A 14,924-nucleotide genomic window follows, 5' to 3' on the forward strand; every position below is an offset into this window, starting at 1 on the left:
ACTATAAGCTGGATTCCTTTTCTAGGCCTTCTCCTTTCACCTCCCAAATATAGTCAGCTGTGGTAATCCACCCATATAGCTAAGGCTACTACAGCAGTGATCAATATGAAGAACATAGTACAGTTGTGTAAGTTAAATTTACCATAACTGTAAATGTTCGATTGATCACTGCTACAGTAGCCACTCCCTCAATATACAACCCCTCCTCCTTTTTTTTTTTGTTTTTTTATGCAAGGGTATGGGCATTTATTTATTTATTTGTTTGTTTGTTTGTTTGTTTGTTTGTTTGTTTGCTTGTTTGTTTGTTATTCCTAGCCTTGTCCTTTCAGGACTTAGCCTCCTCTGTCTGTGCTGACAGCAAAGCTCTGAAGGCTTTGCACCTAAAGTTGTCTTTTAGTCAGCAGAGCTCAAGTTGCTTGACAGTTTAGGCATGTGGAAGGTGCCCTGAAGCTTTGGAAGCTGCCTGGTTGTTGTATCCTTGGCAGGATATAACCCATATAGCTAAGGCTACTGCAGCAGTGATCATTTGAACATCTACTGTTATGGTAAGTTCACCTTATGTAACTGTACTTTATAAACTGCCTAAAATTTCTCTAAACATTAAATCATTGTCATATAAGTTGTATCTATTCTTAACTAATCTTTTCACACTATGTCTAGTTTGGTATAATTATTTAAACTGTAAATGTTTTGTATTATTTTTGAAGATTGTAATATTTTTGTTCTTAAAATGTTTTTGTAATACTTAGGAGCTTTTCTCCTCGGGCCTCCTCTGAAAATGGGTACCTACCCAGTCAAACTTTCTCAGTAATCAAATGTCAGTAAATAAATAAAAATAATAACGTTTTACTTTTGTGCTTTTTTCACAAAATAAAAGGCACAAAGTCATAGTTTTGAAATATTTATGCATATTTTAATGCAATAGAAATGTAAACCCCTGTCCTGAGGAATACCAGTGTAGAAGTACTGAATTCCAGCACAGTTAAGATACACTATCCAATGTGTAGGCATTAGTCAAATTTGTGGGGATTAATCTACAAGTTTATTGCACAAATACTATAAAAAGAGTACAATCATATTATAAGGCAAAAATACAATATATGTTATACAGTAATAAAAGGAAACTGCATCATCAAATATAAAATGTTGGGAGGCCACTGGGTACTAATAAGTGCTAGTTTTATTTTATGTTCTAATTTTTTCCATGATCCCCAACTGCAGCCCTTTGCAGTATCCGAATACCATATCCCATCTCAGGAATTCAAACTACCAGCATTTTCCAGATCTGATTTGGGATGGGAGGGGTGTTTCCAGCTGGTAGTACTGCATTTCTTCAAGCTTTTTTCCTTTGGATCCAAAACTGAAGTAAGTTTTTGTTGAAATCACAGGTGCCAGGTCTCTTTGGAAATTTGTGACAAAAGGTAGTGCACTTTCAAAATTAATATGACAGTCTAGTTTACAGATATTTTGAATTATTGGATACATCAGCTGGTGCAGAGCGGGTAGATATTGTTATTTAGTTGTTAAAAGTGTGTTGAGTGGGAGATGTTTGAGTTGTGATTCTGTAAGTGGTAAACTAAAAATACTTGTTTTTAGCAGTTATGGTCACTCTATTGACATTGCTGGTGTGAATCTTCTGATAGAATTTTATGCCAGATGATGGTGTGCTTTCTTTACAGTCTGTCACACTCCTTTGAGTTAAAATAAGGGAAGTGGCCCCACTTCCTGCCTTTATCTTGCCTCCAGCTTACCAAGTTGGTATTTTAAAATTTAAATGAGAGGAACACCATACTGTACTGTTGATCCCATTAGGCAAACATGCAATAGAATTGTAACTTCTTTTATTCTACTGGATATGTTAATATGAACCTTCCATTATGGTGTTTTATATGATAAAAAGTGAGTATCAGATGATAAACTGAGAGTTTATATGGATGTCATATAATGGATCATTAAAATGATTATTACCATAGTAAAAGCCTACCCTGTAGTCATCTATGTGTAAGCCAGGTATTTGGATGTATAGAAAAAAAATCAAAGTAAAAAATGATGGGATCCATTACTGTTTTTTGGGGTATATTGTTCATAATCTCAGCAGATTTTTAAGTACAGCCCATCGACAAAACCATTTACTAGTTTTTCTGTAGTCATTGTCTAACCCATTTTATGATGGAAGAATTCCTATTAAATCTGTTTAGTGGACCAAGAATAGGCGTTTGTGAATGTTGTCAGAAGGTGGCAGGTTGGCATAACGGTTAAGGTGCTTACCTTACAGACGCAAGAGGCAGGGATGGATTCTTACATGGGGTAATGAGCTAGGCTTAAAATGACCCTTAAGGTAGTTAGCCAAGTACTAATCTCTGAACTTAAGTGTTTGCCTTATCTAACTAAAGGCTATCTAGAGGTGCACCTAGGTCATGGGTAAGAAAATAGCAGCTTACAGATCTGCAGTGTTAGTAACACTGGACCTACATGTACGTCATGCACATTGATTCAGATCAGCTTATAGTGTTTTTTTTTTTGTCAGCTTATTTCTGAATTCTTTCCCATAGTTTTCATGGAGTAGATGTTAAGCTAGTCTATAACTAGAGCATCTTTGTGTGTTTATGAACTGTGGTTTTACTTTTCAGTACTAGAGAAAAGAAAGTATCTAAGTGTCTTAGTAATAAAAGCTTGCAAAATATTTGCTATTTTTCTGGCACCAAATTGTTTGCCTTCAATTATATGTATGCATTTTTTCTGCAGCTTTATTCCCAGTGTTGTCACCATTGCTAGCAAATTAGTTCATCATTAGTGTTACTGAGTTTGTGCTTCTCATTAAGACACTAAACAATTGTGATATATGTACAAGCTTTGATAATTAATATACAGAGGTTATTTTTGGAAACAGAAGTTTGAGAACTGAACAGCATTATGTGTGAATGTGGATGGGTCTTGTATTAACTAAGAGGAGCAGGCAGGCATTTTCAGTGACCCCTCCTACCTTCCACTATGAAGATTTTTTATTAGCTACACTGTATGAATGCATGAGAAAACATGTTTTTCAGCAAAGCATAGTTATATTATAAGGACAAAAGGGGTTATGTGAAAATCCTCTGTAATGGAAAGGAAATGCAAAGTGATTGAGGCCCTTTCATTTATTATGTAGCAGCTTGTGATACTACACTTCCTTTTAGTTAAATTTATAATGTCCCACTTGTGGTAATCAATGCATTTCTTTGTGACACCATTGCTTTGCAACAACTTACTTATAGTGTCATTTGCCATCTGAGTCCATTCAGGATAGGTGTACTTGTGCAATATTTCATTCACTTGCTTGTATATTTGCTCATTGTCATTGCTCTAATAATATAATATTCTACATCCATTGCAGCTGCATGGCTAAGTAGCTTGTGAACAAAATGAAGTGGGTCTAATACATGATGTAAATCTTAAGATCTTGAATGCTTATTGTGACCAGTGGTGGTTCAGACGTTATCCTTTTGAAGTATAGCCTACTTCAGTTTCCATACTGAAACTAACCAGATATATCCAGTGTGCCAACAGTTGGAGCCATGTAACAACTGCCATCTTTTCTCAGTATACAAAGGCCTTTTACCTACAGATCACACAATTTGATGACAGACATGACTGAGTTCTTTTGTGAGTTATCACATGCAGTTATGATTACACTGGTCTCTGACAGCTTCCTCCTTTAACCAATTCCATTTATCTGTAGGGGTATCATAAGGTTTCATATTCAGACAAATATGTGACTTCAGAAATATTCTCCAGTTTATGTTCATTAGGTGTTACTCATATGAATATTAGTCACTTATGACTCATGCCTTAAGAGCCGATGTCTAGCACCCCATCTGTCACTGCTGCTGTATTTCCTATAGACTCTTACATGAATACATCAGTCTTAACTTTAGTCTCAGCTAGACCTGTTAAGAGTCCCATCAGTGTGTCTGTGCAAGTTTGCTACAATTTCAGCCAAACTGCTGCATGAGTCTGCCACAGAAGGTTGCAGGAAAGGTGTGGAATTGACAATTCTTACTCAAAGCACTGTTTTGATGCATCCATTCAAATTTGTTAAATTAAAGGACAGCTAATAATGTACGGCCAGTCATTAGTGCAGTTTCACCACCTCACCTATCAACATAACAACACTGCATTCTTCCAACCTACCTAGACACTGATTTAATTGGTTCATAAGCAGTAAAAAATATTATATCTGATGTTGTTAATTTTTCCATTCATCCCTGATGGGTTCGGTTCCAAGCCCTCGGAACCAAGTCGGCCTTATTACAAAGCTCGCACTAGCCAAAAAACTCTCGAGCTAAGTTTCTACCCAGAATGCCCTTCTCCCTGTTACCCCAGATCTCATTTGCCACATAGCTGTAAAGCCGTGTTTCAGCCGAGCTCTCAGCTAAGTGGAACTTTATTTGATCTTTGTGTATAAAACTTTGGACATCTTCCTTTTTTTATAAAGCAAATAATATTTTTAGTCTGTTTTCTTCCATCAGACCTTGTTTTGTTCTTCTCTTTTCTACCTGTTATTGCCTTTGGTAATCTTTCTAGTGCCATTGTTGGTACAGCCTTTCCACCCTTACCCTTGTGGTAATCCTTCAATACCATAGCTGTTTTTTTCCCTCTCTTTCCTGTAGCCTTTTAAGATTGTTTTTTACTAAGGGGTTCCTGTTTTCTCATATCTCTGTACTGGTACAATTGTGGGTTTTTTGAACAGTGTTTGGCGTATTTTTTTCTGACTGGCTATACTGTTGGACTGTGGTTTCTCTATCAAGATGTCAGATAAGAAAGGTACTTCAGGCTTTAAGCACTGTGCTTCATGTAAGGTCAAGTTACCTAATAGTGATTCTCACGATGATTGTGTACACTGATTGGGGGTGCCAAACCTTTTGGTGCAGCCTCCTTGTGACATTTGTCAAAGTTTCAGTCAACGCACTCTTAATGAGCGCAGAAATAAACTGATACTGAAAGGGTTACTTAAGTCTCCCTTGTCAGAGGCCATTTCTGTGATGGAGGTCTCAACCCTTCCCACTAAGGACAAAAAGAGGTCCCACTCGGTTCCCTCCTCAGAATCGGGTGATCGGGGTAAGCCTGTCAAGCCAAAGGTCCCAAAGCTGTCTTTGGAGTATAAATCTGCCTCTATGGCTCCGTCTTCCTCGAAACCTTTGAAACTGGTGCCAGTTTCAGCACCAGTCCTGCCTTTGGCACTGCTTATAGACCTTACCACTCCTATTTCAACTTCGGCACCTGCGGCCACTTCAGCTCAGGGCACACCTTCAATACTTTCAACTCTGGCGTTTGTGGAATAGACCATTTCGGCTCCGAGTGTCAATTTGGCACTGAGTGTTTTACCACCTAAACTAGATTTGACCCCATTATTCCTGGTCTCAAAACTTGAGACTTCGGTGCCGGCAGACCTTACACTACGGACCCGATACTCCCCTTCTGTTGATCTGTTTCTGGGCCAAGTGTATAGCCTGTTCATTGAATGTCCTGACTCCTCATCTGGAGTATCCGCTACATCCACCAGGAACCTGACGGAACATGATGTGGTGCATCTTGTGGACCAGCTGTTGGTAGCCAAGGGGATACCCACACTTTCTAAGGCCCTTCCCCTTGCAAGACTTGGGTAATTTTCTCCACAGACTCCATCTTACTTTCCTCCTTCAACCATTTTGGTTCCAAAGCCTTTTGCTCTGACATCCTCCTTGGAACCCATTTCCTCGGCGCCGATAGCGAACCTCACTCTGGCTCTGAGTTTGTCTCTTTGGTCCTCGGTTCCTGCGGAACCAGTCCTTCCTCAATCTGGGGATTGGGGGGGTGGGCACTTCGGCCCAGGGTTCAGAGCCATATTTCTCCTTGGTTCCATCCTTGGTGCCGATAGCCTCATCTGCGCCGATCCTGCTTGAGGCTCCATCCATGGGGGCGGGTTTGTCGGAGTAGAGTGTGACCCTGGTTCTAAGGTTGTCTTTCTCAGTTCTGGGCTCCCATCCCTCTTCGGGCAGACCTGCCTTCCATGCGATAGAGAGGGCTCTCGCTTCTGGATGCACTCCTGTGATGTTAGAACCCCAGTTTTCACCTCCTGAGCTACAGCTGCCACAAACCACCCCCCTGGGTGAGAAGCCACAGGACATCCCTGTTCAGGGTACCCGCTCTTCCGAGTCCTCCTCAGAGATCCCCACTGAAGAGCCCCCTCGGAAGAGGATGTGCAAGAGGAAGCACATGGACTCACCCGAGGAGTCGTTGACAGAAGACATTACGATGATGGTGAAGGATCACCACGGTCACCTCCTGATTATGTCTCCTTTGGAGACATCCTGGAAATGCTAAAACAGAGAGGTGACTGGAAGCCCTCCAACCCTTCATCTTAGGAGATCATGTTCCTGCAGGCTTTTCACGCCTGGCCTTCTACCTCTTGGGTGAGCCTGCCTGCCGACAAACTCTTCCAGCTCATCATGCAGTACATGTGGAAGAACCCTGATTCCATTGAGGCGATCCCTCGGAGACCTGATGAAATTCTTTCCCCTCCTGAAGAGAACTCACATTGGTCCAAAGGGTTACCAGTCGATGCTATGGTGGTGGCAGCGGCCATGAAAAAGAACTTGGCTGAGGAAAGTCCCACTGTCCACCCACCCAACATGGAGACCCAGGTGGTGGACAGACTTGGGAAGTGAGTTTTTGCATCAGGGACCTTGGCTATGTGGTCCCTGAACTATTTGGCACATTTTACAAGGCTCTAGAGAGACTTGATCTCTGAACTCTCTAGAACACTCAAAGGACAGTTGTCTGACACAAAGTGGCCTCGCAGCTCGCAACCCTAGAATCAATATCTAATTCGTCCATGAGGTTGCTTTCACATGCGACCGAAGGGGGCCAGAGCAGCGGGTTCAGGCATTGTCATGAGGCATCATGCCTGGATGCTTATTTGTGACTTCATGGACCCCTTCAAGTCTTCCTTTTTAAATGCTCCCATTGAAGCATCGTCCCTTTTTGGCTCCAAAGTGAAGGACAAACTAGCCAGGTGCTAGTAAGATGGAAAGACCCTGTCTCCAATAGGTCTACAGTTTTCCAATCCTCAAAGTACCTTTTCCAGGAACCATAGAAGTGGGAAATTGTGGCACAAAAAATCTCTAGGTCCTCTCCATGCCACAAGTGGTGATGCTACCTCTAGGGGCAGAGGGAGCAACAATTCTGGAAGATGCCCCTACAGAGGCAGAGGGGGTCCTCGTAACCAAGGCTCCAGGGAATCTTCCTCTGGACAGCCTTACCACTGCTCCTGAGGAGCAGCCCGATTGCTTACCTCTGGAAGCAGTCAGGGGTTGTTTCTCTCTGCACCAAGCTGCCTGGCAATCTGTTACCACTGATCGTTGGGTGTAGAGTATCATCACCAGAGGTTACACCATTTCCCTTTCTTCTCAACCAAATCTTCCAAGAAAGCTCCCTGTTGTTCCATCCAGTCAAAGGGAAGCAGCAGTTTCAAAATAATAAAGGTGCCTCAAAAAAGAGTCATCCAACCAGTCCCACCAAACCAGCAGGGATCCGGATTTTACTCAAGATTCTTTTTATGCCAAAAAAGACAGGGGACTGGAGATCCATTTTTGATCACAGCAGGTTAAACAAGTCTGTTACCCAAGCCAAATTCCAGATGGTCACGGTTCACTCCATTCTCCGTTTTTTGAAAGAAGGCGATTGGATGTGCTAGATAGGTCTCCGGGATGCGTATTACCACATCAAGATGGACAAATGCTCCAGGAGTCTGCTTCATTTCCGGCTAGGGGCCAGTCATTATCAATTTCATGCCCTGCCATTTGGACTCTCTACAGCCCCCAGAGTGTTCACGAAATGCTTAGTAGTGGTCACAGCTCACTTGAGACTACAAGGATTCTGGATGTTTCCATATTTGGATGACTGGCTCCTCACTGCTTCTGGTAACAGCACTGCAGTACACTCTGTGTCTCTCTCTCTCTCTCTTTCTCTGGCAGAATTGTTGGGAATAATGATACACTGGGAGAAATCAAACCTTACTCCTGCACAACAAATAGAATTAATTGGAGCAGTGTTCAACATCCAGTCCTGTTTAGTATCACTCCCAAACCACAGACTCCAGTGTTTGAGGCTCCAGCTTAGAGTAATACTCTGTCACACAAAAAAATTTTCGGCAAGGGAAGTTCTTCTGGCCCTAGGTTCTATGGCAGCTTTAATCCCAATAGTGCCTCTAGCGAAGCTTCATATTCCGGATCCTGCAGTTGCTCCTTCTTTGTCAATGGTTCCCAAACTATCGCCCCCTTCACTACCAGATCCGAATAACCAGCTCCTGCAAACAAGACCTCCTTTGGTGGATGAGGCCAGACACAGAACTTTGGAGTCACCCATTTCAATCCCCTCAGCCCAGAGCCATTGTGACCACGGATGCTTCCCTGATTGGATGGGGGTCTATTTCCAGGGAAAGACAGTCCAAGGCACATGGTCCACCTCAGAAGCCCACCTGCATATCAGTGTTCTGGAACTGAGAGCAATGCTGTTAGCATTGCAAGCCTTTCATTCAGCTCTCCCTTCTGGGACAATTGCAATCCAGTCAGACAACATGTCAGTGGTCTGGTATATCAACAAGCAAGGAGGAACCAAGTCCTACCCCCTGTGTTGAGAATCCATGAGAATTTGGCAGTGGGCGATAGCTTCCAACCACTTTCTGATAGCAACGCATATCCCGGGGAGCTCCAGTATAATTGCGGACAAACTGAGCAGATGCATCCTCCTGCCTCATGAGTGGTCCCTCAACCCCGAAGTGGCAACAGAAATCTTCAGTCACTGGGGCCAGCCTTGCTACAATCTTTTCACCTCTCTTTCAAACAAGTGCAGCAGCTATATTGCCCTTCTTCCCCCAGAGGGGGAGTCCCTGTGGGATGCTGTAGTTCATGACTGGCCGACAGGACTTCTTTATACCTATCCCCCCATCCCCTTGATTCCACAATTTCTAAAGAAAGCTCTTTGGTTGAGATGCAAGGTGATCCTCATAGCTCCATTCTGGCCTCGACAAGTTTGGTTCCCCTTCCTTCGGCCTCACCTAGTATACCCACCGTGGATTCTGGACCCTCTTCCAGATCTGATTACTCACCCCCAAGGGTTGAGCCACCCAAATCTGTCCAGTCTCAAGCTGACACCTTGGTTTCCCCACTTCCATTAGTTGCCAAGCAAGCTAATCTTTCCTTGCCTGTTCGAGACATAATTCTGGCCTCTCATAAACCATCCACCAGAAAACTATATTAGGATAAATGGAAGAGGTTCTCCATCTGGTCTAAGGATAGCATGCTAGACCCTTATTCCGCTCCAGGAACTGCGGTACTTCAATACTTGGCTAAGTTTTTTGATAATGGAGCCTGCCTCTACTGTACGAGTACACCTAGTGATAATTTCTAATTTCCACAGTGGTATAGATGGCACCCCTCTTATCTCTTTACGTCTATGCAAGGCCTTCCTCAAAGGAACCTCTCATATCAGGCCTCCTGTCAGACAGCCATTGGAACCATGGAACCTCACTTTAGTCCTTCAGTCTTTGACTCAAAAACCTTTTGAACCTGATGTGAAGTGTGACCTAAAGTTTTTGTCTTGGAAATGTTTATTCTTGGTAGCCATCACATCTGCCAGAAGGGTCTCGGAGCTGCAGGCATTGTGTATCAAGAGGCAATATCTGGTCTTCCATAAAGATAGAGTATCACTTCGGACAAATCCATATGTCCTTCCCAAAGTTGTTTCTGAATTCTCCATTAATCAGACCATTGACCTACCTGTGTTCTTTCCACAATTTTCCAATAGAGGTGAGTACTGCCTTCACTCCTTGGACGTACATAGACAACTGAGATTTTACCTAGACAGGACTAAACCTATCCGTAAGTTTGAACAGCTTTTCATCTCCTTTTCTTGGCCCAGAATGGGACATGCTGTTTCCAAGGTTACATTGTCAAAATGGCTAAGGGATTGCATACGTTTCATCTATTCCCTCATTAATGAACCTATGCCAAAAGTTAAAGCTCACTCCACTAGATCTATGGCAACATCTGTAGCTTTCCATTCCAGGGCTCCCATGGATGACATCTGCGCAGCAGGTACTTGGACTAAGCCTCATACCTTTATCAGTCATTACAAATTGGACTTGGTCTCCAGAGGGAGAGCTGCCTTCAGCTCAGTGGTACTCAGGAATGTTCTTCCATAAGGGCCTCCTATGGACCTCAAGGTAGGTTGGGATTCTGTCCCATCAGTGATGAATGGAAAGAAGATTAACAACATCAGGTAAAGAAATTATGTCTTCCCATAAAGTTCCATCTGTGTTGTTCATCTTGTTTTATTCATCACTTCCCACCCCCTTTCCCCTTCAAAGGCTTCTGGGGAATGCTTTGGGTCAAAGTGGTCTCCTAGGGTATTTGCACATAAGTGACCTTGGCTTTACTTCTCTTTGTCTAGCAAACTCGATCTGAGGTAACAGGGAGAAGGGCATTCTGGGTAGAAACTTAGCTCAAGAGTTTTTTGGTTGGCGCGAGCTTTGTAATAAGGCTGACTCGGTTCCGAGGGCTTGGATCTGAACCCATCATTGATGAATGAAAGAAGATGAACAACACAGATGGAACGTTATGGTAAGACATAACATTTCTTTTTTCCAGAAAAGTATTGCTAGATATGGAATTGGCACGCCGTCCTCATTACCTTGATCTACTAAGACCAGCAGGACTTATTTAACCTGACAATGAAAGCTTTCCCAGGCCTCCCAGCACTTTCCTATTACCCATAACTCTGCCCTCATCAGGACCCATCTGCAGATTTCTTTTGGCCTATGTATAAGTTGCATACTGACTAAAAAGGGGCCTAGGCTACCTCTTGTTTTTCAATGTTTTAGTTAATGTCTTTTTGTTTTTTTTTTTATCCATTCCATTTCCATCTTGCATGTTCTGTGCTGTGTATACTCGATAGGTCAATACATTCCAGTTTTCTTCTGTTAAAAGCCATTTTTCACATATTACAGTTCAGATGTTCCCCTCCCTTGGGTTTGTGCCAGACCTCCCAACTATCCCGAATTACACAGTTTTTACCGAGTTTTGGGGTCCCAATGAAGGGGTGCCACTTGGGAATCATGGCACCCCTTCATTTCCGATTTTCTAAGCTATTTTTTAGATTCCACACTTTCGGAGATGACGTCATCACATGCGTGATGACATCAGCTCCATCAGCCTGTCAGAATTAAGCTCAGATGCACATGTTGACTGAATACTCACATGCATCTGTGTTTGAATACTCGGTTCGTCTGGGTAGAGCTGCTTTCATTTTAATGCCGTTGGAGTTGGAGTTATCTACATCTGCTGATGCTTTCATTTTAATGCAGCGTGCAAGTTATCTACATCTGCTGAGTAGAGCTGCTTTCATTTTATTGCCTGTTTGAATACTCAGTTCATGCCATGCATACTATAATGCCATTGTCCAGACAGATTTAATGCCATTCGTTTTCCAATGCCATGAATACTATATCTGCTTGGGGACTGCCATGCCGTTTTAGCTACAGAGTAATTAGGATTCCAGCCATGCCATTTAGCTGCAGAGTGATTACAGTTCTGCAGATTGCTGAGAGGTACTGCAGTTCTTTCTCTTAATAGGGTGTGTGTGCGTGAATGCCCCCATTGAATGGAGGTGGTGGCTAGAAAGGCACAAACCCTGTACCTTGGGTACAAGGTAAAAAGAGCTTAAACTCCCTAGCCACCACCACTTCTGAATTTATTCCTCATATTTTTGTTCTGTTCCTCATTAAATCTGTGGTTGTTCTGTTCCTCGTTAAATCTGTGGTTTTAAGGATTTTTGTGGCAAAGTACTGAATGATTGAATTCACTTAATGATAGGCATTTGAATTTCAGACTTCATATTCTTCAGAAAATAAATGGTAACACAAAACCTTTTATTCTAGCAATTTTCTAAGTTTATAAGATCAGTTAATTATTTGAAATTTGTCCCTATTTTGGGGCTGTATTCCCCCATTATTGGCTTTGTCTGGGTTTTTTGTGCTAAGTGGTTGAGAGCTATGGTGAGAAGTGAGAACTGAATTCACTAAATGATAGTCATTTAGGTTTCAGTCTGTCCTTCAAGATGCTGATGATTTGGCATAGGGGTATGTTGTTCTGACTGTAGTGCACAGGGTCCTGGGTTCAAGGCTTGGCAGTGAAATGCTTGGTGGTAACATGTCTTATTCTAGCAACCTTCCAAAATTATGCAAGCAATGATTAAAATGTGTCTCTGATTTTTGCCCTTTTGTCTCCCCCCAAAAAATGAAATTGAAAATAAGTGCAAGAAGCTGTGCAAGATGCCTATGGCTTACACTACTGTCATTCTGTTTATATATTTACACTTTTATGCTTGAAAAGTTATTAATTGGGCAGTTTTTGTCATTACTGGTTCATGCATTTTGTTTCATTGCCTACTGGAAAAATGTTCAAACAATACATTTAAAATGTGATTTTGTGTGTGTGTGTGTGTGTGTGTGTGTGTGTGTGTGTGTGTGTGTGTGTGTGTGTGTGTGTGTGTGTGTAAGTAGACTTTTATGATGGAAATGTTCTGAATTGGTCAGTTTTGTCATTATTGGTTCATGCATTTTGTTTCACTGCCTACTGGAAAAATGTTCAAACTACAAATTTAAAATGTGCCATAACTTAAGTCTAACAAGTGTGCTGTATTATACAAGGTATATAATTTAATAAAGTCAAGAAGGTGCATCAAAGAACTTATGTATGTTTCTTGTTTTGTGTGGAAGGGGCCTACGATTTGAAAATGGCCCAAACGTAATCTCTATCACCACTGGCCAGATGCATTTTCTTTGGATGTGGTGTGGATTTCAGTGCTGTTTCAATGAATGTGAGTTTCAAGGGTAGAGAAGTTTTAATGCCAAGTCTATTTTCATTGTGAGACAGTATTGCTTTGTTTAACGGATGCCTATTCGTGTTTGTGCACTGTGCTACAAAATGTAAAAATAAAATCCAAATAATCATTGTAGAAGTAAAGCAGTATGCACACATTAGTGTTTATGGTAAATGGGGTTGAAATAGCCAGGTAATGGGACATTGGAATGGCTGCAGTGGGACTCTGGTGCCATATTTTGGTTGTCTGTTCTTCAGTTTGTGTTTGAAAGCTGTTATCCCACAATTCCATTGGAGTGGGCGGGGTCATTAATTATGTATGAAAATTTTACATTAATCAGCGTACAGATTTGTCCCTATTTTTATGGGCCTTGCCCAGATTTTTGATGATTCCAGGATGAGAGGAATGGTTTGTGCTGTAAGTAAAACTTTTTGGTTTAAAAGTTATCAGTTATGTATTTTACTGTTTTTTTTCTTACATTCACTGTTGCAGCTCTTGTTACAATTTGCAGCTGTAAAATGGAATTAATTGCATTACCTGCATTCACTGTTATTAATATTGCAGAAGTTGATGATATTGTTGCTTGCATGTAGTATCTCTTGTGGTTTGCTTCTGTTCGTAGGTGTTCATCGAAGATTTTTATTGTTACCAGTTCATTTAATTTTGGAAAAGAAATAGAGAAAAAAAATGTAAAAAGTAAAAGTCTGAGGTGAATATTTCTCCACAGGACCAGCACACTCAATCTGTCATGTGCTTGGAGGGGGGGTTCACTTCTGTGAACACTGTAATATATGTGCTGCTTTCAAGTCATTCACTATTAAAGATGGAAGTAAGAGGCTAGAGCTGGAAAAGTTAAAGTCTACACAAATCTGGGGGGAGTGTTTCCAAGACTTCTCTTAATACTTCTACATTTACCCCTCCCCAAGTCTGTAGAAGCTAAGAAGAAACTTAATTTTATCAAGAGTCTGCTTCACCTTTAGAGAGGACTGGATTAGGAGTCTCTTTATCTCCCACTAAGCTTGACATTCTTCCTCCATGACCAGTAGCTTTAAGTACAAGCATTGTTAGCCATTCACTGATCCCTCAGTTTAGAAAACAGAGGGACTGGACTGTTTCCTTCATGAGTTAAAGCTAGTGAGTATTTTGGCTTGTGGCATCTTCAATATGTATGGTGACAAATACCACGTAAAGCTGTTATAGTGAACATTTAGAGTCCAGTGGAACCAGTTAGTGAATCTCTTGGATTCTGGTTAGGATGTCTGTGAGATGCAGTAATGATGTCATTTTGTAGATTCATATGTCTACCCCATCTCTGGACAAATTTTTTCAAGTCCCCCTTCCTAATGTGGCACTCGCCATGTATGAATTTTCTTTAGAGTAAAGAAGCATTTCCAGGAGCAGGGACATGGTAACAGACGCAGCCTTCTGTAGACATAAATGTTCTGGAAAAGACAGTGGTCCTTGTCACCTTGTAGGCATTCCAAGACCCCTTTACCCAAGCTAATATTTCCATCCGTATATACAAAATGGCTATTATATGCTATTTCAACAAGCAGGGAGGAACCCATACATATCTCTTTTATTGAGAAGTGAGAATATGAGAATGAGCCTTTGCAACCAGTCTTCTTATTGTTAACCATATTTTGGGGGAAGCCAGTTCTTTAGTGTACCAGCTCAGCTGTTTCTTACTTATGTCTCACGAGAGGTCTCTCAGCATGCCTGTGGCATGAAAACTTTTCCATCCCTGGAGAAGCCATGCTGTGAATTATTTGAATCTTCAACCAGCATCAAATGCAGCAACATCTTTTCACTTATTTCTTTCTAGGGAGGATGGCCCAGAGATGTCATCATCTAGAAGTGGCTACAGTGTCTCTTGTATGCTTTTTCTCCATTTTTTGGCTTATTTTCAAGTTCTTAAAGAAGACCAGGACTCACATAACTCAGTCATGGCCACAAGCAGTTTGATTTCCCTGCTATGACATCATCTCCTGGACAGCTCTCTATGTCTAGGGCCAGCTAGGAAA

General features: G+C 41.7%; 1 protein-coding gene across 6 annotated transcripts in view; it reads left to right on the plus strand.

The window, feature by feature from the left end:
• LGALSL (galectin like) overlaps positions 1–14,924 on the plus strand; it is a 213,988-nt gene that overhangs the window by 93,979 nt on the left and 105,085 nt on the right. For 5 of the 6 annotated variants that reach the window (XM_044055604.1, XM_044055640.1, XM_044055633.1 and 2 more), the window contains one exon: positions 1,222–1,365. The exons of the other annotated variant lie outside the window; for it this stretch is intronic. In XM_044055604.1, coding sequence (XP_043911539.1) covers positions 1,222–1,365 — 144 coding nt within the window. The remainder of the gene's footprint in view (positions 1–1,221; positions 1,366–14,924) is intronic. 6 annotated transcript variants of the gene reach the window in all.

This window comes from Protopterus annectens, chromosome 1.part2 (assembly GCF_019279795.1).
Source record: "Protopterus annectens isolate FY-2018-M chromosome 1.part2, PAN1.0, whole genome shotgun sequence".
NCBI classification, from domain to species: Eukaryota; Metazoa; Chordata; order Ceratodontiformes; family Protopteridae; genus Protopterus; species Protopterus annectens.